The 22,539-nt window shown below is 41.7% G+C and overlaps 1 protein-coding gene across 1 annotated transcript in view; it reads left to right on the forward strand.

The window, feature by feature from the left end:
• The window catches only part of FAM124A (family with sequence similarity 124 member A), a 34,782-nt gene extending 13,826 nt beyond the window's left edge, over positions 1-20,956 (forward strand). Inside the window, exons 4-5 of the mRNA XM_061626215.1 lie at positions 7,287-8,017; positions 19,789-20,956. Of these exons, the coding sequence (XP_061482199.1) occupies positions 7,287-8,017; positions 19,789-20,586 (1,529 nt within the window). The 3' untranslated portion in view covers positions 20,587-20,956. The remainder of the gene's footprint in view (positions 1-7,286; positions 8,018-19,788) is intronic.
• The last annotated feature ends 1,583 nt before the right edge of the window (positions 20,957-22,539 follow it).

Consider the following 22,539-nt stretch of genomic DNA (forward strand, 5'->3'; position numbering starts at 1 on the left):
TTTTCCCCACTCCTTTTTATTTAAAGAGAAACTAAAATTAAAAAAACAGAAGCCATTCATTTTCTTTAACAGAGCAATCCAATACTCACATTAAGCCTGGGCCACAAGATCCACTGGCTGTCAGCCTCTTCCTTAGTCTCAATGCTGCCCTTGTAGAACTCATCAGGGAGGAGGATGGGGACAAAACTAGAATTAGGTGGTTCTGCCTGTTATTGGCTCTGCCTCCACCTGTTGTGGGGCTCCCTGCCTTATGCCCTACCAGTCTCACTGGGCACCAGCCTCCACTGGTATCAGTGGTACGTATCTCAAAAATGTACACAACCAAGCCTTACAGTTTCCAGCAGTTATAATCACAGGACAACATTTTTTGGGAAGGGAATAGCACCATATGCATAAAATAACATTGGAAAGTGGTTATTTCCACTAGCATTAACTCATATAAAGGAGTATGTTCACAGTGAGTGCCTGTGACATGGGTACTGCCATCTTGAATATACTTAAGAATGCCTACTAAATCTACTGCTTGTTCTTGGAACGTGTCAAGATGATGACGGTGTAGAAATGTTTGGTGCTTCCCACATTCTGTTACCCACTTTCCCCATCAATCTTACCCTCAATCTTACTGAGAAATTTGTAGGCAATCCAAAGTCTTAGAAGCGTTTTACCTGTTTGTGAAAATCATATTTAATTACTTTAAAATACATATTTTACTATATTTTGGATCTTCAGTAGTGGGTGAGGAGAATCAGGTTGTTGATAGTTGAAATATTACGTTCACTCTGGTTGCTGCCCCTTTAATAACATACAGCATTTGCCACAAGAACCAAAGACATAACCACTTTGGTCTTGGCATAATTAGTACTTAGATGTTCTCTTAGTACAGAGTAATCTTTCAGTGTGAGTAGGTGATGACAAGGCCATATCCTCATAGAATAAAAGTTCCCTCTTTAAGCCATAATCCTGACTGGGGAAAAAAAGTTTATTGCAGCACAGCTGGGACTAGATCATTCCTTAACCCTCATAAGAAAGTACCCATGTGGAGCCATCTTACAAAAGTAAAAACATGCCTATTAATAGTATTACACTCTAAAGTTTCAGCTACAATCAACTACCATGATAATTGATCCTATCAAAGGCAGCTATTAAATATATGAAGATCAAATAAAAATATTTTTTGGAATTCATGCCATGAAACATTAATCAGCTACATCCTAGTTGTTATGTGCCTTCAAGTCAATTACGACTTACGGCGACCCTATGAATCACCGACCTCCAAGAGCATCTGTCATGAACCACCCTGTTCAGATCTTTTAAGTTCAGGTCTGTGGCTTCCTTTATGGAATCAATCCATCTCTTGTTTGGCCTTTCTCTTTTTCTACTCCCTTCTGTTTTTCCAAGCATTATTGTCTTTTCTAGTGAATCATGTCTTCTCATGATGTGTCCAAAGTATGATAACCACAGTTTCATCATTTTAGCTTCTAGTGACAGTTCTGGTTTAATTTGTTCTAACACCCAATTATTTGTCTTTTTCGCAGTCCATGGTATGCACAAAGCTCTCCTCCAGCACCACATTTCAAATGAGTTGACTTTTCTCTTATCTGCTTTTGTCACTGTCCAACTTTCACATCCAAGCTACATCCTTACCTGTCTTTAAAACTCATCTCCTCCTCAATAAAGAGTGTTGGAATCAATCAATCAATAATGCTTATTGTTGGAGTCAGCATTATTTTCCAGTCCCTCAACAAATAATGGATATATAATTTAGATTAAAATATTTTACGAACATTTTTGGACAATAGTTGATTGGTTACTTTTTAAAATATATGCCGCCCTGGGCTCCTGCTGAGAGGAAGGGCGAGATATAAATCAAATAATAAATAGTAAATAAAATATGTCAGGACTGGCCTACTCTATTCCTATCCTTTAGGAAACTATAGATATATATTAACATAAGTGAACATATTCATCAGGATATGGCCTACCAGTAGGGGTAGTCTAGAAAAAAATTCAGGTGAAATATAATCCTTACTTTCAGCTTTGTTTTGGTGAAGTTATGTGCCTTCAAGTCAATTACGACTTATGGCGACCCTATGAATCGGTGACCTCCAATAGCATCTGCTATAAACCACCCTGTTCAGATCTTGTAAGGACAGGTCTCTGGCTTCCTTTATGGAATCAATCCATCTCTTCTTTGGTCTTCCTCTTTTTGAACGCGCTTCTCATTATGTGTCGAAAGTATGACCTCAGTTTCATCATTCTTCTAATGATATTTCTGGTTTAATTTGTTCTAACACCCAATTATTTGTCTTTTTTTGTGCTCCATGGTATCTGCAACGCTCTCCTCCAACACCACGTTTCAAATGAGTTGATTTTTCTCTTATCCGCTTTTTTCACTGTCCAACTTTCACATCCATACATAGAGATTGGAAATACCATGGTCTGAATGATCCTGACTTTAGTGTTCAATGATACATCTTTACATTTGAGGACCTTTTCTAGTTCTCTCCCAGCTGCCCTCCCCAGTCCTAGTCTTCTTATGATTTCTTAACTATTGTTTCCATTTTATTTAATAACTGTGCCAAGGTACTGATAATCCTTGACAGGTTCAATGACCTCATTGTCAACTTTAAAGTTACATAAATCTTCTGTTGTCATTACTTTAGTCTTCTTGACATTCAGTTGTAGTCCTGCTTTTGTGCTTTCCTCTTTAACTTTCATCAGCATTCTTTTCAAATCATTACTGATTTCTGCTAGTAGTATGGTATCATCGGCATATCTTAAATTATTGATATTTCTCCCTGCAATTTTCACACCTCCTTCATCTTGGTCCAATCCCGCTTTCTGTATGATATGTTCTGCGTATAGATTAAACAAATTGTTGTAGTTATGTGCCTTCAAGTCGATTACAACTTATGGCGACCCTATGAATCAGCGACCTCCAAGAGCATCTGTCATGAACCACCCTGTTCAGATCTTGTAAGTTCAGGTCTGTGGCTTCCTTTATGGAATCAATCCATCTCTGGTTTGGCCTTCCTCTTTTTCTACTCCCTTCTGTTTTTCCCAGCATTATTCTCTTTTCTAGTGAATCATGTCTTCTCATGATGTGTTCAGTTTCATCATTTTAGCTTCTAGTGACAGTTCTAGTTTAATTTGTTGTAACAACCAATTATTTGTCTTTTTTGCAGTCCATGGCGTGCGCAAATCTCTCCTCCAACACCACATTTCAAATGAGTGGATTTTTCTCTTTTCCGCCTTTTTCACTGTCCAACTTTCACATCCATACATAGAGATCAGGAATATTATGGTCTGAATGATCCTGACTTTGGTGTTCAGTGATACATCATTGCATTTGAGGACCTTTTCTAGTTCTCTCACAGCTGCCCTACCCAATCCTAGCCTTCTTCTGATTTCTTGACTATTGTCTCCATTTTGGTTAATGACTGTGCCGAGGTATGGATAACCCTTGACAAGTTCAATGTTCTCATTGTCAACTGTAAAGTTACATAAATCTTCTGTTGTCATTACTTTAGTCTTTTTGTTGTTCAGCTGTAGTCCTGCTTTTGTGCTTTCCTCTTTAACTTTCATCAGCATTCGTTTCAAATCATTACTGGTTTCTGCTAGTAGTATGGTATCATCTGCATATCTTAAATTATTGATGTTTCTCCCTCCAATTTTCACACCTCCATCTTGGTCCAATCCCGCTTTCCGTATGATATGTTCTGCATACAGATTAAACACATAGGGTGATAAAATACACCCCTGTCTCACACCCTTTCCGATGGGGAACCAATCGGTTTCTCCATATTCTGTCCTTACAGTAGCCTCTTGTGCAGAGTATAGGTTGCGCGTCAGGACAATCAGATGCTGTGGTACCCCCATTTCTTTTAAAGCATTCCATGATCTACACAATCAAAGGCTTTGCTGTAATCTATAAAGCACAGGGTGATTTTCTTCTGAAATTCCTTGGTCCGTTCCATTATACAAGTATGTTTGCAATATGATCTCTGGTACCTCTTCCTTTTCTAAATCCAGCTTGGAGATCTGGGATTTCTCGCTGCATATATGGTAAGAGCCTTTGTTGTAGAATCTTGAGCATGACTTTACTTGCATGGGATATTAAGGCAATAGTTCGGTAATTACTGCATTCCCTGGGATCCCCTTTCTTTGGAATTGGGATATATATTGCACGCTTCCAGTCTGTGGGCCATTGTTTAGATTGCGTATTTCTTAACAAATGTTTGTCAAAATTTGGACAGATTCAGTCTCAGTAACTTGTATCTACTGTACTGGTATGCCATCTGTTCCTGGTGATTTGTTTCTTCCAAGTATTTTAAGAGCAGCTTTCACCTCGCATTCTAAAATTTCTGGTTCTTCATCATACGGTTCCTCCGTGAATGAATCTGTCATCTTTGTATCCCTTTTATAGAGTTCTTCAGTGTATTGCTTCCATCTTCCTTTTATTTCATCTCGGTCAGTCAGTGTGTTTCCCTGTTGATTATTCAACATCCCTACTCTTGGTTTAAATTTCTCTTTCATTTCTCTAATCTTTTGGAATAGGGCTCTTGTTCTACCCTTTTTGTTGCCCTCTTCTATTTCTATACAACAACTATTGTAATAGTTCTCTTTGTCCCTACGTACTAGTTGCTGTATTGTTGCATTTAGGGTTCTGACCGTGTTAATATCTCCTTTTGCTTTTGATTTCCTTCTCTTTAACTCTTTTAAGAGTTTCTTCAGTCATCCATTGAGGTCTTTCTCTCTTTTTAACTAGAGGCATTGTCTTTTCACATTCTTCCCTGATAATGTCTCTGACTTCACTCCATAGTTCTTCTGGTTCTCTAAGTTTAAAGCCTCAAATCTGTTCCTTATTTGATCTTTATTTTATTTATTTATTTATATATTTATTTATTAGATTTGTTAGATGCCCATCTGGCAGAGCTTAATCTGCCACTCTGGGCGACGTACAACAAAATACAATACAATCCATGTAAAAACAATTCAAAAAGCAAACAGTATAAAATTTAAAAACTGAATAAACCCCCACAGAACTACCTTCTGCCCCACGGAACTACCTTTATATTCTTCTGGGATGTTATTTAAATTGTATTTTGGCATTATGATTTGTTTTTCTTCTTCTTTAGCTTTACTCTGATTTTCTATATGAGCAGTTCATGATCTGTACCGCAGTCTGCTCCTGGTTTTGTTTTTGCAGAAAGTATGGAACTTCTCCATCTTTTGCTACCAATTATATAATCAACTTGGTTCCTGTATTGACCATTTGGTGATGTCCACGTGTACAGTCATCTTTTCGGTTGTTCAAAAAATGTGTTTGCAAGAAACAAATTATTGGCTTCACAGAATTCAATAAGTTTCTCCTGCTTCATTTCTATGTCCTAAGCCCCGTTTTCCCACAATTTCTTGTGCTTCTCTGTTCTCTACTTTTGCATTCCAGTCCCCCATGATTATCAGAACATCTTGTTTTGGTGTGTGATCAATTTCGTCCTGTACTTCTGTGTAAAATCTTTGCAATTCTTCTTCTTCTGTGTTTGCCATTGGAACATAGACTTGAATGGTGGCTATGCTAATAGGTTTCCCATTAAATCTCATTGATATCAGTCGCTCAGACCTTGTGTCATAGCTCTTAATTGCTTTTGCTACATCACTTCTCACTATTAAAGCAACCCCACTTCTTTTTAATTTCTCATTTCCTTCATAAAATATGTTGTAGTATCCTGATTGAAAATGTCCCATTCCCATCCATTTTAATTCACTCACGCCAAATATTATAATGTTGATGCATTCCATTTCTTGATTGACAATTTCTAACTTCCCCTGGTTCATGCTTCTCATTTTCCACGTTCCTATTGTGTATGTTATACAATTCCAGACTCTCCTGTCACATCTATGCACATCAGCCTTTGGGCTTCCATTCAGCTTTGACCCAGTGGCGTCATTAGTCGCAGTGCTACTCGTACTTGTCCATTGTTCTTTCACAGTAGCTTGGTGAGTGCTTTGGATACTCTGTTGATAGGGTTTTCATGGTAAGAGGTATTCAGAGGTGGTTTACCATTGCCTTCCTCTGAGTTTTGGTGAAGACCCTTCGTTAAAGGGTTACTTCACCCAGTTCACACCACTAATAAAACATTATACTATATTAAGGTACACACCCTTCATTAGAGTTTTTTTTAAAATCAACCGAAACACATAAGCCAATTTGCCCTAAACAGTTGTAAAACCGGAGAAGAGTCCCAATCAAAAGAAATTTAACTTGGCAGACGTCTGCTTAAGTGGTCATTGACCTGACACCACCTCCGCCAAACCTTGCCCAAGTGCAGCTGCTGTGGCTGTTGACAACCAGTGGTACAGAAAACTGGCCTCAGGTGAAATAGTAGGGGCAGGCCATGGAGGGCTAGAGTTCCACACTCTGGGCAGGTAACTGGAAACTTCCTGATCACATAAGGCCAGGAATAGGATGATGGTCTGGTAAAGAGGAACTCAGTGGACTGGCTTCCTGTGCTTAGCACAATCTTTTCGATTGCTGGTGGAAAAGAAGATGGTGACCTAGAGTTCTGGATCTGGCACAATGGAACAACTACCTGGCAGGACAGAGCAACTTTACAGATTGGATTGCTGAAGCAGGAGCTTGGATGGATGGATAGGCTATCCTTCTGTCATGTTTTCCCAGTTTGTCCTTTGCTCCATCTGTCCAGGTGACCAAATCCAGTGCTGTCTCCCTTGGTCTTTGTGAGCATTGATCAGATGTTCAGCTTCCAATCCTGAAAGCTGCTAGGCAGCATTCTGTTATATAGGCCTCAGAAGTAATGGGACAGAGCTGAGCAACTGGAATGCACTCAGCTGTTGATGAACATAAGTACTTCCCTTGCAGGCAGCAAATCCTTTCTTATATTACTGAGTTCAGAGTTTGAGTGTCTTATTAGATAGTTGACAGGTTCCCCTGTGAAACTATCTAGTAGAACACTCCAACTGTTTACTCCATCAGGGGTACTGTTCGCTTGGGCACCATAAGACTGTAGAACCCAACATACTTCAACCGTGATAGTCCGGTAGTCCAGAATTGTTGTAAAACAGGTTTGTTATGGGTTCTCTGTCCTCTGCACATTTATGATGGCAGATATGAACTGAATTCTCTGTTTGACACCCAAATGTTTAGCAAGTATGACTCAATGCAGATTTCAATATTTATGTATATATTTATTTATTTTACTGGAATGTAAAATATCATTGTGAACCAATAGGAATTACTTGATCTCCCCCCCTCTTCCATTCAGGTGAACTTTCTGTGGCGGGTGTACAGGATCCTTTTCTTCTTAGCATGCATATCATTGCAGATTCAGGAGAATCTGGTGCTCTTCAGCAAGTGATTGATAGCCTGTTGGCATGGATCCATCCAGAACTTCAACTCTTCCAGGTTTCTGAAAGGCAGATACCAAGGAAGCCTGACAAAGCTGACGTTTCCCAGCCGGCCCTTGCAGTAATCCTCTTTCTGAAAGAAGAATATGATGAAGAGCCAATCCTGCAGCTCCACAAGTCCTTTCAAAAGCCACCCTGGCATTACCACCACACTGAGCGAGTGCATGGCAATTTCCTCCCTTACATGCCAGGCAGCCAGGACTTTTTCACTTTGGCACAAGGGACTCCTTTGTGGGCCATCCGTCCAGTGCATTATGGGAAGGAAATAATACGTTTTACCATCTACTGCAGGAATGAAAACTTTGCCAACATTATGAAGCTCTATGAGTTAATCCTGAGAAGACCGGTTTGTCAGAAAAAGGCAGACTTTTGTGTGTTTCTTGTCTATTCCAATATGGATGTAGATATTCAGTTCTCTGTAAAGAGGCTCCCAAGAGGCCACATGCCAAGTCTCACAGAGTCAGCTGTGCTGGAGTTCCGAGTGAAAGATATTGGGCACCTTGTACCTCTCTTACCCAATCCGTGCAGCCTGATCAGTGAAGGCAGATGGCAAACTGAAGATCCTGATGGGAATAAGATCCTTCTGCAGGTACTTCTTAACATCTCTAAATCTCCGTGTCACCTATCAGAACCTCAGAATGCACATTTTAAGCAATCTTGTATACGGAAAAAAGTCAGAATGAGTTTTCACACTGTGCAGCATGAGCCTATGTACAGTTTACTTAGAAGTAAGTACCACTAAGGTCCATGAGCTTTACTACCAAGTAAGTCTACATAGGACTGTAGCCTCTAAAAAGGTAACATAACATATGTCTGATTTGATTGGTTGTTGTTTAGGTTTGGTTTTGCATTGGGCATCATGACTGATGATTTTACTCCGCATTTGTTTTACATGATCTGCATTTTTTTGCAATTTGCCATCAGTGATATCTGTCATAAAGTAGGTGGCGAAAAGAGGCACTAGGTGTCACATGAAGAATGAAGGACTCTAGGATCAGTAGATGGAGTTTAGAGAAGAGAGCTCTTAATAAAAGACCTAGTTAAGGAATGTCATAAATGCCATAAAAAGTAACTTCTATGAAATTGGGTGGGTCGCTCAGAATCCTAAAAATGCCAGCTTTTATTTTCAAAGAAGCAAGCTGCTATCCTTAAGCAACCATTTAATTTGTGTATTGTATTCAGTCTTTATAGGACATGGGTATATGGGATGATGACGTTCATCATAAAGCCCAGTCCCTTTTCATAGCTTCCTTTGCCTAATGGACTACTTCTCAGTCACCTGCAAACTTTTCATTCCCAGTCTCTGATAAAATAGACACAAAATTAAAAATAATGCCACTAAATTAATTGTAGAAATTTTATCAAAGAATCATGTTAAATCGCTGTCTGCAAATGTGCCAGATTTGTATAATTGGAATGAAAATAACCGAGAGTCTTGTGGCACCTTAAAAACTAGCAAATGTTTTAATGACATAAAGTCACACTTGTATTTTGTGCATATCCTGTTAAGAGAGTCCATTCTTATCATCTCCATACCAGGGGTGTAGTTGTCCGGAGTCGTGGAGCTCTTAGACCCCTTACATTTTTGGGAACAGAATCCCAGCAGCGTCCCTATGTCTCCAGCATCCCATCAGCCAATCAGCATGAAAGGGAAGTGTATTAGCCACTGAGAAGAGTCTTCCAACATGCTTCCTTGTCCTTTTCCGCTGATTGAAGCTAATCAAAGTGCAAGGAGGGGAATCAGCCACTGAGAAGACTCTTTTCAGTAGCTTAACACTCTCCCCTTTCATGTTGTTGTGGAGATGGTATTAACAAGGATCTCAATCTCAACCCAGCAGCAAAAGAAAGGGGGGGCGTGTGGCTGTGACTATCATGTGGGGACACTGCACTTCTGAATTTTCCACTACGCTACTCCTCCACACAAAACAGTTGTAGCTCTCCTTCTTAAATCTATTTCTTACAGAACTAAAAGTATCACTGGGATTTCAAGATACAGCCTCCAAAGTTTATTTCTCCCCCGGTCATATTTAATGGGGATTATAATGCCTGCCACCCAGTAGGGTTACTGCCATGCTCTTAAGCCATTCTGTAAATGCAGTTATATCAAGCAGCTTAGGTTATTTTTGCACCACTACTTTATATCTATCAGTGAATAAATCTGACCTTTGATATAATTAACTTTGCCTCCTTCCTTTGTAAACAGGGCAGCCCTAATGCCTTTGTTCTTGGAGCAGTGGGAGGATTAAGTGCAGGATCTTTCTAGTCCCATCCTGATTGCATTTACTAAGATTCTCACTTTTTAAACCAAAGCTCATTCCTGTGTGTTTATTAGTAGCTGACATGAAGACATTTGTGTCCCCAAATTTTTGCTGGCATAGGGATAGTAGTCAGAAAAATGTCACCTGCCACGTTTATGTATGCCAGGTACTTTCAAATGATGCATAATTTAAAATAGTTGTGTCCCAGGTTACAGCTTGTGGTTAGTGAGAGATAGCTTAATCATGAGTCTGGGTTCAGTTGACACGCTAACCCAAACCATAGCTTAACTCAGCGCAGAAGAAAAAAGGACCGGGGGGAGCAAAATGACTGTGAGCAACTCTCCAAGAGCCTACACCTTTGCACGGTCCTGGAAACACATAGTTTGGCTTACAATGACTTCTGAACCAGGCCATTGTGGAGAGGGATTCCTAAAAATAAAAAGTTGAAAATCACTGCTATATACAGTAGGACCCTGCTTATACGGCGGGTTAGGGACCAGGCCCCCGCCGTAAAGCGGAACCCATTGATTTTAATGGGTTGCATCGCGCAAAAATGACGTGAAAATTCTGCAAAACGGCAAAATTAGCTTTAAAACGGGGAGTTTGCCCTGATTGAAAGCCGCCACATCAGCGGAACGCCGTAAAGCGGGGCCCTACTGTACTAACGGTTTCTCAGGCACTTTTTTCATACAAGTTGTAATAAGCTGCTTCACTTTTAAAACAAGGAGTTTGGCAGCAGATTTTTCTTTAGTATCATTGGGCAATCTGTGGAATGGTTTGGAAGTAGCTGAGTCTGTTTCCACTAGATGTAATAATAATAGCATAATTTTATTCTAAGGCTTGACTGCATTTTGTGGGAATAGTGTGAAACAGGAAAATTGGTGCAGTGCAAGCTTTTCCAATGATGTTTATGGTTACGGAATGGTGCAGTTGTTAGGCTTTGTACAAATCTAGACCATAGGGCAATCCAAATAAAGCAGTTCAATATCTGGCACTGTGCAGCTCTGTTTAAGAGACAAACTACTCTTGTATGGCCTCGCTGATACAAGTGTATCAGTTTGTATATAGAGCTTTTGTCATTTCAAACTGCTGAGCCCAGTTTAGCAGTGTTGCTTGTGCTCTTTGTTTCTGACCTATTATGCAGAAAACAAGCAGTTCTCTGTCAGCACTAAAGGTCCTTCAGAAACCAAAAATAGAAAAGGAGAAAGACAAAAACAACAATGCAAGAGAAGTTCCCCCCTAAATCTGCGTGAAGATTTTCTCCCTGGAGAGGGCTGTTCTCCAAAGAGGGAAATAACATTTCTCCACAATGCACGTTATTCACAAGCTAATGATTTCCAGACCACCATTAAAACAAAAAGAAAAGGCTTAGGGCTTTGTACATTGGTAGTGTTAATCTGTTGTTGAATACAAGCTCTGCTTCTGCAGTGCAATCCAGTGCATGTCTGTTCAGAAGCAAATACCATTTAATTCAACAAGACTTACTCCCAGATAAGCAGTAGCCTTCACCAGCCTGGTGCTCTCCATATTTTTTGGTACTACAGCCCCCATAAGCTCCAGACAGGCCAGCTGTTGTAGCTGAAAATATCTAGAGGGCACTAGGTTGATAAAGTGGTGTATAGGTTTGTGCTTGATCACGCTAACTTGATGTGTGAGAGTTAAAAATATAAAGGCAGAGTAATATGACAAGAGCATCCACCTGCCTACTTACAAAATCTAGAACTAGGATCATTAATCCTTTAGGGCCTGCTCTCAATATTCCTGAGCATTACTACTACCCTCACCTTTCTGATCTAATTGAAGATAATTCCCATTGGTATCAGTTGCATTAAATTCCAGGCAGTGGAGACTGGTAGCTCCAATGTTGATGGGGCAGTGAATCTGCTCATGGTTTTAGTCCAGACTTTAAAGGTGCTGTCCAAGGTGCCGAACATATTTTTTATTTAGGTTTCAGCACCCTGGACAGCTCCTCGGATGCTCAAACTAAAAGCTGGAGTGGATTCTCTGTCCCTCTGACACTGGAGCCACCAATCTCCACTGATCCAGAGATGTTCTTGGGCTCATGATATTCATTCTTATTTAATAACCCACAGACAGTGGTTGCAGCGTAATTAAGTGGATTCCCTGCCACTACATGCACAATTGCAGTACATGTCTGTGTTGATTGTAGTTATTTATTCTGATTTATTCTGGAGTTAATTAGAGTCTTACAGTCAGTTATACAGTCACTGTACATTTAAAATACACTTCAGAAGAATGGGTAATGAAAAAAGGCTAGGCAGCTTAGCTGATAGTACTCACTTGTGTTCAGTGTCAATGAATAAGCATATAAAAGGGGACGTGAAGGCATTTACTGTGGACACTCCCCCCAATAATTTTAAGGTATCCAAACAAAGGTACAACAAAAAGGGGAAGAACAATTTTTGAAACAAGACAAAGTTGCCATGCATGGTATAGAGAAAGTGGATAGAGAAAAGTTTTTCTCCCTCCCTCATAACTTAAGGACATCCATTGAAGCTGAATGTTGGAAGATTCAGGACAGACAAAAGAAAGTAACTTCCTCACACAGTGCACAGTTTAACTGTGGAATTCGCTCCTACAACAAGCTGTGATGGCCATTGTGAGGCGTCCTTCCCTGGCTCTCCCTGTCAGGTTCCTACCTGCTCGTGGTTACTGCCTGTCTCTAGGCACCACCAGGGACTCCACCAGTCCGGACCGCACTCTCTTATGGTTTACCTATCCGCTCTAGCACAGATCTCAACAGATCCCCCTGCTAGGCAACCACCAGTAACGTCCCAATACTAGTATTCCCAGAGACTCTGAATACTGGTATTGTTATTCTCTTCACCGCTGCCACCATTTGTTACAGTTCCCCTTCAGCCTTGGTCATTACCTTACCCTCCCTTCTGGTCTGTGAAACCCCAGCCAAGGATCAGGCCTTTGGTAAACCAAATTAAGTATTTATTACAGATAACAAAGCTAACAAGATTAACAAGATTTCTTCTTAAGGCACATAAGCATATGGTTTTACTCAATACTAATCCAAACTCCACCTCCCTCCTTCTCCACTCTCTCCTGGCAAACAACTCTCTCAAACCCAAGCAATCCACTCTTTCTCTTCTCCCCCCCAGATTCCACTCTCACTCTTCCTTTTATACATTCAGCCATTTTAAACACTCAGCCAATCATCTCGCATTCTACTGCCCATTCACTCCCCCTCTTTCACTCCACTTACCATGTATCTTCTAAAACAACAACACTTACCATATATACATTAATATAGGAACATCACATTTCCCCCCCCTTAAACAACAGCAGAGTATTATTCCTGTTCCAGGATTTATACGTCGTGTTAACAAATAAAAGTCTCTATGGGGAAAATGTCTTTCTTTGTTCCTCTGTCTGGTCACGTCACTGCAGTCCCAGCCACTTGCCTGGAAAGTCCATCGGCCAGTACATTGTCCTTGCCTTTTATGAACTGGAAGTCCACTTGATAGTCCTGTAGGGCCCAGGACCACCTCTGCAGCATAGTGTTATGGTTTTTCATAGTCTGCAACCATAACAAGGCCCGATGATCCGTAGTCACTGTGAATCTTCGTCCCCACACGTATGGGCGCAACTTGTTCAGTCCCCACACGACCGCTAGGCACTCCTTCTGGACCGACGAATAGTTTTTCTCCCTCGGCGTCAGCTTGCGACTCAGGTACGCCACTGGATGTCTGGTGCCTTCTCTCTCCTGTAGCAAGACGACTCCCAGTGCGAGGTCCGACGCATCTGTAGCCACGATGAATGGTTTCTCATAGTCTGGTGCTATTAATATGGGTCCTTGGCACAAGGCTTGCTTCAGTAGATCAAAAGCCTTCTGACATTCATCCGTCCATACCACATGCTCAGAACACTTCTTCTTTGTTAATTCATGCAAGGGGGTTGCTATTTCCCCAAAATTTCTCACAAACTTCCTATAAAATCCAGCCACACCCAGAAATGCCCTTACTTGTTTTTTGGTTAAGGGGATCGGCCACGATTGTATTGCTTCCACCTTGCTCCATAAGGGGGTGATTTTCCCACTCCCCACCTTATGTCCTAAATAGATTACTTCCTTTAGTCCAAACTGGCATTTCTTAGCTTTTATTGTGAGGCCTGCTTTTCTTAAGGCCTCCAATACTGTTGTCAGGTGTTGCACATGCTCAGGCACTGACTTGCTAAAAATGGCTACGTCATCGATATAGGCCACTGCAAAATCTGACATGCCTCGCAACACAGTATTGATTAGCCTCTGAAATGAACTTGGTGAGTTCCTTAGTCCCATGGGTAAGGTCACAAACTCATATAACCCATCTGGTGTACTGAAGGCAGTTTTGGCTCTGGATTGCTCGTCTAGTTCCATTTGCCAAAATCCTTTACAGAGATCTAGTGTAGAGATAATGGTTGCTGCCCCCAATAACTCTAACATTGCGTCTACCCTAGGCATAGGATACGCATCTGGGACAGTAATTTTATTGATTAGCCGATAATCAATGCAAAACCTTGTCGTTCCATCTTTTTTCGGAACCAGGACAATACTTGAGGCCCAGGGACTGATGGATTCCCTGATCACTCCTAGTTCCAGCATATCTTCCACCTCCTTTTTGATCTCATTCAAAACTTTCCCATTCACACGGTATGGAACAGATCTGATTGGGGCATGATCTCCAGTATCAATGGAATATATAACTATACTGGTTCGGCCAGGTTTGTTGCTAAAGAGATTCCTATAGGTTTTCAAAACTCTCAGAATCTCCTCTTTTACTTCCTCCTTCACCTCCTCTGACCATTACACTTGATCTACCCCTCCTTTGTCTTTGCTTTCCTGTAGCAAATCTGGAAGTTCAGGCCCACTTCCCTCAGGGAATAAGGTAACTTGCAACACCTGTGCATCCCTGGTATGGTAAGGCTTCAACATATTTACATGAACCACTTTGCTTTTGTTTAATTGGTCTGTGGTAATTACATACGTCACTGTGTCAAGCCTTTCTCTGATGGTATATGGTCCTTCCCAGTTAGCCTGTAATTTGACATGTTTCCTGGGTATGAACGCCATAACCATATCTCCCACATCATACACACGTTCTCTGGCTGTTCTGTCATACCAGTAACTTTGCTTCTCCTGTGCATGACTCAAATTCTCTTTCACTACTTCCATCATTGATGTTAATTTATTGCGGAATTCCAATACAAAATCTACTACAGAAGTTTTGTACTCTCCCGGAGTTCCTTCCCATGAATTTTTTAGCAGTTCCAAAGGTCCCCTCACTTTTCTAGTGAACATTAGTTCAAAGGGTGAGAAGCCTGTTGACTCCTGAGGGACTTCTCTGTATGCAAATAAGAAGCATCCCAAACGTTCATCCCAGTCTTGTGGGTGATCTTGAACATAGCTTCTGATCATGCCCTTCAAAACGCCATTGAATCTCTCTGTTAACCCATTAGTGGCGGGATGGTAAGTAGTGGTCTTTAGATGTTTTAGACCACAACATTTCCACATACATTGCATCACTTCTCCCATGAATACACTGCCTTGATCCGTCAGCACTTCATGAGGGAAACCCAGCCTCAAAAAGATTTTTAATAAAGCCTCTGCCACTACAGGGGCTTCCACGGATCTTAGTGCTTCTGCGTCTGGGTACCTGGTGGCAAAATCCACCACCACCACTAGATATTTCTTGCCATGCCTTGTGGGTTTGGAAAAAGGGCCCACCAAATCTATTCCCACTCTATAAAAGGGTTGTCCAATTATAGGAAGGGGCTTTAAGGGTGCCTTAGTCTTTACTCCACTTTTCCCCACCTTTTGGCATATTCCACAAGATAGACAATGTTGTTTTACATCTTTGGAGATGTTTGGCCAATAATAGTGTGCCGCCAATCTCCTCTTGGTCTTTTTTATTCCCAGATCTCCTGCACATGGGACATCATGGGCTACCTCTAGCAATCTGGTTCTGTATTTGCTAGGTACTATCAATTGCTTCACTGGTTCACATTCATCCTTTCTCTCAGCAGGCATCCACAGTCTATATAAAATCCCATTCTCACACACAACTTGATTCCTCAGTTTGTCAGTGAAAGGAATCTGTTGGGTCAGGGCTTGTTCCTTTATCTGCTTCAAACTTATATCTTTTTGCAGCTCTTCCCTGAATTGATCTGCCTCTTCCCCAGAGACCACTTGATACAATTTGTCTCCTTCAGCAGGCCTGCTAGTGGTTGCTATGGTGACCTGAGGCTGGTTAACAGATTCCACCCTGTTTGTTTCAGCCCCCCTTAATATGGCTTCTTTTTCTCTGCCAATTTGCTGTCTGGTCACTACATAGATCTTTCCTTGGACGCCCATTACATCCCTTCCCAGTATTACTGGTTCTTGTTGCTGGGCATTAATGCCTACTTTATATCGGCCCTCTTGGCCTCTCCAAGTCATATCCATCAGGGCCACAGGCAAACTTTCTGGTTGACCTCTCACTCCTTGGATAGTCACAGTTTCCTGAGGTAATATTATCTCAGATTTTATTAAATCTGGCCTCAGTAATGTCTGAGCGGCATCAGTATCAAGCAATCCCCAATAATTTGCCCCTTGTACACTCACTTCCTCTCTCAGACTTGAATCAAGGTCTGTTACTTCTGTCCAGTTTATCTGGCAGAACTGAACCTTTTTCGTTGTTTCTAAAGCCTTGAGCTCTGTTTTCACTGCCCTTGTCTGAGCAGGATTACTAATGGGGTTGGCAACCTCACATTGAAAACGTAGGTGCCCCGGTCTACCACATTTGTAGCATAATTTCTCCTCACTTTTAGGGTACACAGATCCACTCTGGGGTGTCCTGTGCCCTTCAGATTTTAATGGAGGACTCACTCTCTGTGGTACCACATCCCTTCTGCCAGCACTATATGGTCTGGGTTTAAACTCTCTTGATGTTTTCCCCACCCAGCCAGTTCTATTGGAGGCGAAGTGATCCGCCATCTCTGCGGCCTCCTGCACAGATGTAGGGGAACGGTCTTTGACCAGGAGCCTTATTTCTGGTGGTAACTGATGGTATAATTGATCCAGTATCATGAGGCTTTTCACCTCTTCCACTGACTGATCTTTGGCACTACTCATCCACTTTCCAAATATATCCATCAACTTTGCTCCCAGTTCCACAAAAGACCTCCCTGTCTGTATCTGGCAGTTTCTGAAAAGCTTTCTAAAATAATCAGGCCCCAGTCTGAATCTTTTAAACACTGCTTCTTTGAATTCAGCATAGGTGACGGGCCTGTCTGAGGGGAAATATTGGTATACCTCAGCCAATTCCCCTTTAATCAGGTTTGATAAATACTGCATGTATTTATCTTCAGGTAGCCCCCACAACTGAGCTGCTTTTTCAAAGGTGCTGAGGTAAATTTGAGGATCTTGACCAGGCTCATAGACAGCAAAGTCCTTTGGAGTAATTTTTATTTTTGCTCCATCTCTGTCTTTCCTTGTCTCCTCAGAGTGAAATTTCTCTCTATCAAATTTTAACTTTTCTACTTGTAATTCAGCATCCACTGCTCGTTGCTTCTCCCTCTCCTCAAACCCCAATCTCATTCTCTCAGTTTCCATCTTCAACTTCTCAGCTTCCATCCTCAATCTCTCAGCTTCCAACTCTCGCTGTTTATCTTTTTCCTCAGCCTCAAAGACCCGCTGCTTATCTTTCTCATCAGCCTCCCTCCTCAACCTCTCTCTCAGGTACTCTATATAAGCGGGATTGCTTAAGTATCCTTCTGGGGTCTCTTCTCTGACAGGTTGTTTTTGCTGGGCAGTAGCAAATCCTATAAGTGCTACCCTCAATTCATCTACCCCTTTACCCTCGTGAGGTAAATTGAATGTTATGCACTTCTCCACCAGCTCCTCTCTTTTCATTTTTATGTATTCAGCCATGGTGTTTGAGTTCACTCACTCTTTGCCACACACTCTTTGCCAGTCACTCTCACAAGTAATCTTGTTTTGTTATTTCTGTTTGCCACACCACTGGTAGGGATTCTCTAGTATTTGTATCTCACTGCTACAGCCAACACCTGTGACGTAGTCTCCTTTGTCACCACGTGTCTTTGGGACTCTCTTTGGTTCGTATCCCACCACTACTGCCACCACCTGTGACGCCCTTCCCTGGCTCTCCCTGTCAGGTTCCTACCTGCTCGTGGTTACTGCCTGTCTCTAGGCACCACCAGGGACTCCACCAGTCCGGACCGCACTCTCTTATGGTTTACCTATCCGCTCTAGCACAGATCTCAACAGATCCCCCTGCTAGGCAACCACCAGTAACGTCCCAATACTAGTATTCCCAGAGACTCTGAATACTGGTATTGTTATTCTCTTCACCGCTGCCACCATTTGTTACAGTTCCCCTTCAGCCTTGGTCATTACCTTACCCTCCCTTCTGGTCTGTGAAACCCCAGCCAAGGATCAGGCCTTTGGTAAACCAAATTAAGTATTTATTACAGATAACAAAGCTAACAAGATTAACAAGATTTCTTCTTAAGGCACATAAGCATATGGTTTTACTCAATACTAATCCGAACTCCACCTCCCTCCTTCTCCACTCTCTCCTGGCAAACAACTCTCTCAAACCCAAGCAATCCACTCTTTCTCTTCTCCCCCCCAGATTCCACTCTCACTCTTCCTTTTATACATTCAGCCATTTTAAACACTCAGCCAATCATCTCGCATTCTACTGCCCATTCACTCCCCCTCTTTCACTCCACTTACCATGTATCTTCTAAAACAACAACACTTACCATATATACATTAATATAGGAACATCACAGCCATCGACTTGCATGGCTTTAAAAGAGGATTAGACAAATTCATGGAGGATAAGGCTATCAATGGCCACTAGCCATGATGGCTATGTTCTACCTCCACAGCTGGAGGCAGTATTTTACTATTATTGTTGTTGTTATATACCACTCTTAGTCAAAAGACCGCAGGGTGGGTTAAACAGAACATAATTATGAATATATGTCAAAATATAATATCTGTACAATCCAAAAATTAAAGCAATTATAATAAGAAGAAATAACTAAGCCTGTGAATGCAGGTTGCTCAGAATCACAAGTGGGTAGAGTGCCACTGCACTCGGGTCCCGCTTGTGAGGTTCTCATGTGCATCTGGTTGGCTGCTGTGGGAAGAGAGTGCTGGACTAGATAGGCTATTGGCCTAATCCAGCAGGGCTTGTCTTATGGCCATTACTACCTATAGAAGTGGGTAGGGCAGAATAGCCTACAGATTTTCCCATATTGCACCAATTGAAGGAGAATAAATCAGCCCTCCCAACTCCTTAAACATATATTTGCACCTCTTTTGCAAGGTTCACATTGATTCTTTTATGTTACAGCCTTTAAAATATACTCTTTTTATTTTATTTAAAATATTTCTCTCCCTCCTTTTAGTAAAACAATTTCCAAGGTGAGTAACAAGATAAATGAAACAGATTTAGAATGAGTAGAGAAGCTAAAGCACCTTGAACAGCAGTAAGAGGAGGGCCAAGGATAAAGCCATGAGCAACAAGCCAATAGTCAAATGATAAAACGATTAAAATATCAACTGTCAAAACCTGGGAGAATAAATGTCTTCACATGGTGCCTAAAAGTAAATAAAGTGCCAGGCAAATGTTCCGTGGGAGAGCATCCTGAAATCAGGGCTCCATTGTGGTGAGAACTCCATCTCTGGTTGACTCTCATCTAATCTCTGAAGGCTGGAGGGTGGGGGGCACTCAGGGAAGGACCTCTGATGAAGGTGTCACAAACAAGCAGGTTCATAGAGTCCTTCAGATAGTTTGGTCCTTAACCACAAAGGCTTACTGCCTATTGATGCTATTCAGTCACCCAGTCTTCAGTGATGCCATTTGAATCAATTTCATGTTCTCCTTTTGAATTGTGAACTTGACGAGCAACACCATTATTTGTTCACCTAGAATGGTTGTGTATATATTTGAAGACACATTTTTCTCTGTTACTGGTTAATGTGACGAGAGGCAATTTAACATGTATTCGTTATTCAGCATCGGAAAGAAATGTTTGTTGTTAATGTGGTATCCACTCTTTTTATCCCTCTTCTTCACAGCAGGCCCAGTATAAGAAGTGTGCTAAGCTGAGCAAGTTTTGCTGGCCATCTCCTTCAAGGAACCTTCCTGTTTCACCACTTCCAAGTTTTATTTCCCACAGCAATCAGTGGACTCTTAACAACACCAGTGATCCTTCAGAACCAGTTGATTCAATCACATTTCATCGTGCCAATCTGTGCTTTGGTGTTTCCCAGCAGGACTTGAGAAATTATGATCAAGAACACATTCCCAGAAGATCCAGCAGTGCCTCTACCAACTCAGATCCATTTCAGCGAAGCAAGTCTCTTGTTTGCTTGCCCACAATAAGCTCTTTCCTGGCCCCCAGGTCCTTTCATTATAGTGAGCCAAACTCGTTAAGCACTTTCTCTTCTGTGCAAAGGACAAGAAACCGAGTTAACATTGATGACTTGGAAGGAGTTCAGGAGACTGATGTAGACACAGGGATGAAACTTGTTTTCTCTGATCTGTCTGTGGTCTCAGCTTACTCAATTCCAGAAGGGTTCAGTAATTACATGGAAGCAAAGACAATGTGCCCTATGCAAGAGCAAAGTGTCAATAGATTTAAGCAGTCTGGCTCTAGGGGAAGATCCCCATCAGCCAAGTGTAACATCTTTGAATTATCTTCCAGCAATCTTCCTTTTTCTTTTGATTGGTCTTCCAGCTCTGCAATATTACCTTCAGGTTCTCCTTCACTGAGTCACTTTGAGATCAGATGTTTGCCAAGAGGAGCAGGTTTTTCTTTCGCTGACAGTAGAACAACTGATGGTGGAAAAAGCAATCAAGAATTCTACATCTGAACTTCCTTGTGTGTGCATGTGTGTGTGACAGAGACAGAGAGAATGCTATATGCTTTGGAGGCTTGGGTATTCAGCCAGTTTCCACCCTAGCAACTTCATAAGGGCTAGCACTGTGTGCTGCCCTTTGTTTCAGGGTGATTCCTAGGGGCTTGTGGTAATCTCCCTTAGGCTGCTGTAGTGAGGGGTGGTGGTAAACAGGGGTTCCATTTTTTCTCGAAACACACATACCACTTTTGTACAAGGACACAGATTCTTTACCTTTTCTGCCCTGGCAACCAGGGCTGTGGAGTCGGAGTTGTGGAGTCGGAGTCGGGAGCAATTTTGGGTGGAGTCGGAGCCGGTAGAAATGTACCGACTCCGACTCCAACTCCTTCATAAATGGCAAATGTATATTAACTAGTAATAACAAATTTACTGTAGTAAAATGGTAGCACAAGGCATTTCATCACCAGCACGTGAATCCAGAGCTTGGAAAAGTTACTTTTTTAAACTACAACTCCCATCAGCCCCAGGGATTGGACTCGTGGGAGTTGTAGTTCAAAAAAGTAACTTTTCCAAGCTCTGGATTCACGTGCTGGTGATGAAATGCCTTGTGCTACCATTTTACTACAGTAAATTTGTTATTACTAGTTAATATACATTTGCCATTTATGAAGGAGTCGGAGTTGGACAGCAGAAAAATAGAGTCAGAGTCGGTCTGGCGTACTGACTCCACAGCGCTGCTGGCAACAGCCCCCCCCCCGTCTATCCTTGGCCATCTATGCTAGAACCAGGGAGGGTCTTGGTTAGATTTTGGCAGTATTGTTGTTTTTGCCCTTCCTGTTTTACAAACATGCACAGTAAAACTAAATCTTCCTCAATAGTATTGTTTGTTGTTTCATTATCCTGCCTTTTGAATAAAAGGCTCTAGAAGGTGGGCTGAAGGTGGGCTGACAAGCTGCTACTGACAATTGCTGGAGTCTTCTATTATTAATACTGAACTATGTTATTGCTCTTGAAGAAACCAAAAGCCCCACTCTTTGAAGATCACTGACAGGAATAATAGCCAGTTTTTGCTACAGTTGTGAAAATCTGTCATTTATTTTTAAAAGGGGTGGGTGTCCACTTTTACAAGTGTGTGTCCACTCAAGGCAATGTAAAACAAATTGAGGCAATACAACTGTCAGGATCCAAGACATGAGGTTCTCATCTGTGAGACTGGTAATAATATAGGATTAAGAATTATACAACACATAATGATATCAGTAGGAGAGCCCAAAATAAAGTTTTGCCATTATTAGGAAAAACACAAAATGGGCTTAAATTCACAAAAGCATTTTCACAATCAATAAAAGAAGCAGCCTTAAAATTTGCAAAAGGCATTTTCACAATCAGTATCTCATAGAATGTAGTTAGGAAATCATAATGGATCAGAGCAGGAGGGGACGTTTGCGCCTTTGATTGTCTGCGATCAATGGCCTGCGAAGAGACAAGTCTTAGAGAAAAGAGAAAAAAGGAAATTGCAGTTAATTCTGCCGTTAACAATTCAATTATAACATGTACTCCTTGCTCCAAGTGGGGGTTTTATGACATGGCAATGCATAGTAATGCCTTTCTCCTCTTGGGCCAAAGGGCACAGGGGTACCATAGGGAAGGGCCTGTTGCGTTTATAGCAAATGCGCACTGGCTCTGCTGTTAGTAGCCTCTCAAGTTCATTGGAATGGGAGGCCCACAAAGACTCTGTAACATCTGAAAGGTCAGAGCAGGAGGGTGCCTCTGGACTCTCAGTGTCCTGGTCTGTCACCAGCAACATGAGCAGATTTTGAGTCAAATCCTGTGGGAAGTCCACATATACCCCATCAGGAGTACAGAAAATGGACTTCCGGGAAGGGTGACTTCGCTTGTGCCTGCTTTTGAGACGGGCTCCCGCCTCAGTCAGCAATGCTGGACGGACTTCCGAACAAGCTCTATCTG

This window comes from Rhineura floridana, chromosome 4 (assembly GCF_030035675.1).
Source record: "Rhineura floridana isolate rRhiFlo1 chromosome 4, rRhiFlo1.hap2, whole genome shotgun sequence".
Classification (NCBI taxonomy): Eukaryota; Metazoa; Chordata; class Lepidosauria; order Squamata; family Rhineuridae; genus Rhineura; species Rhineura floridana.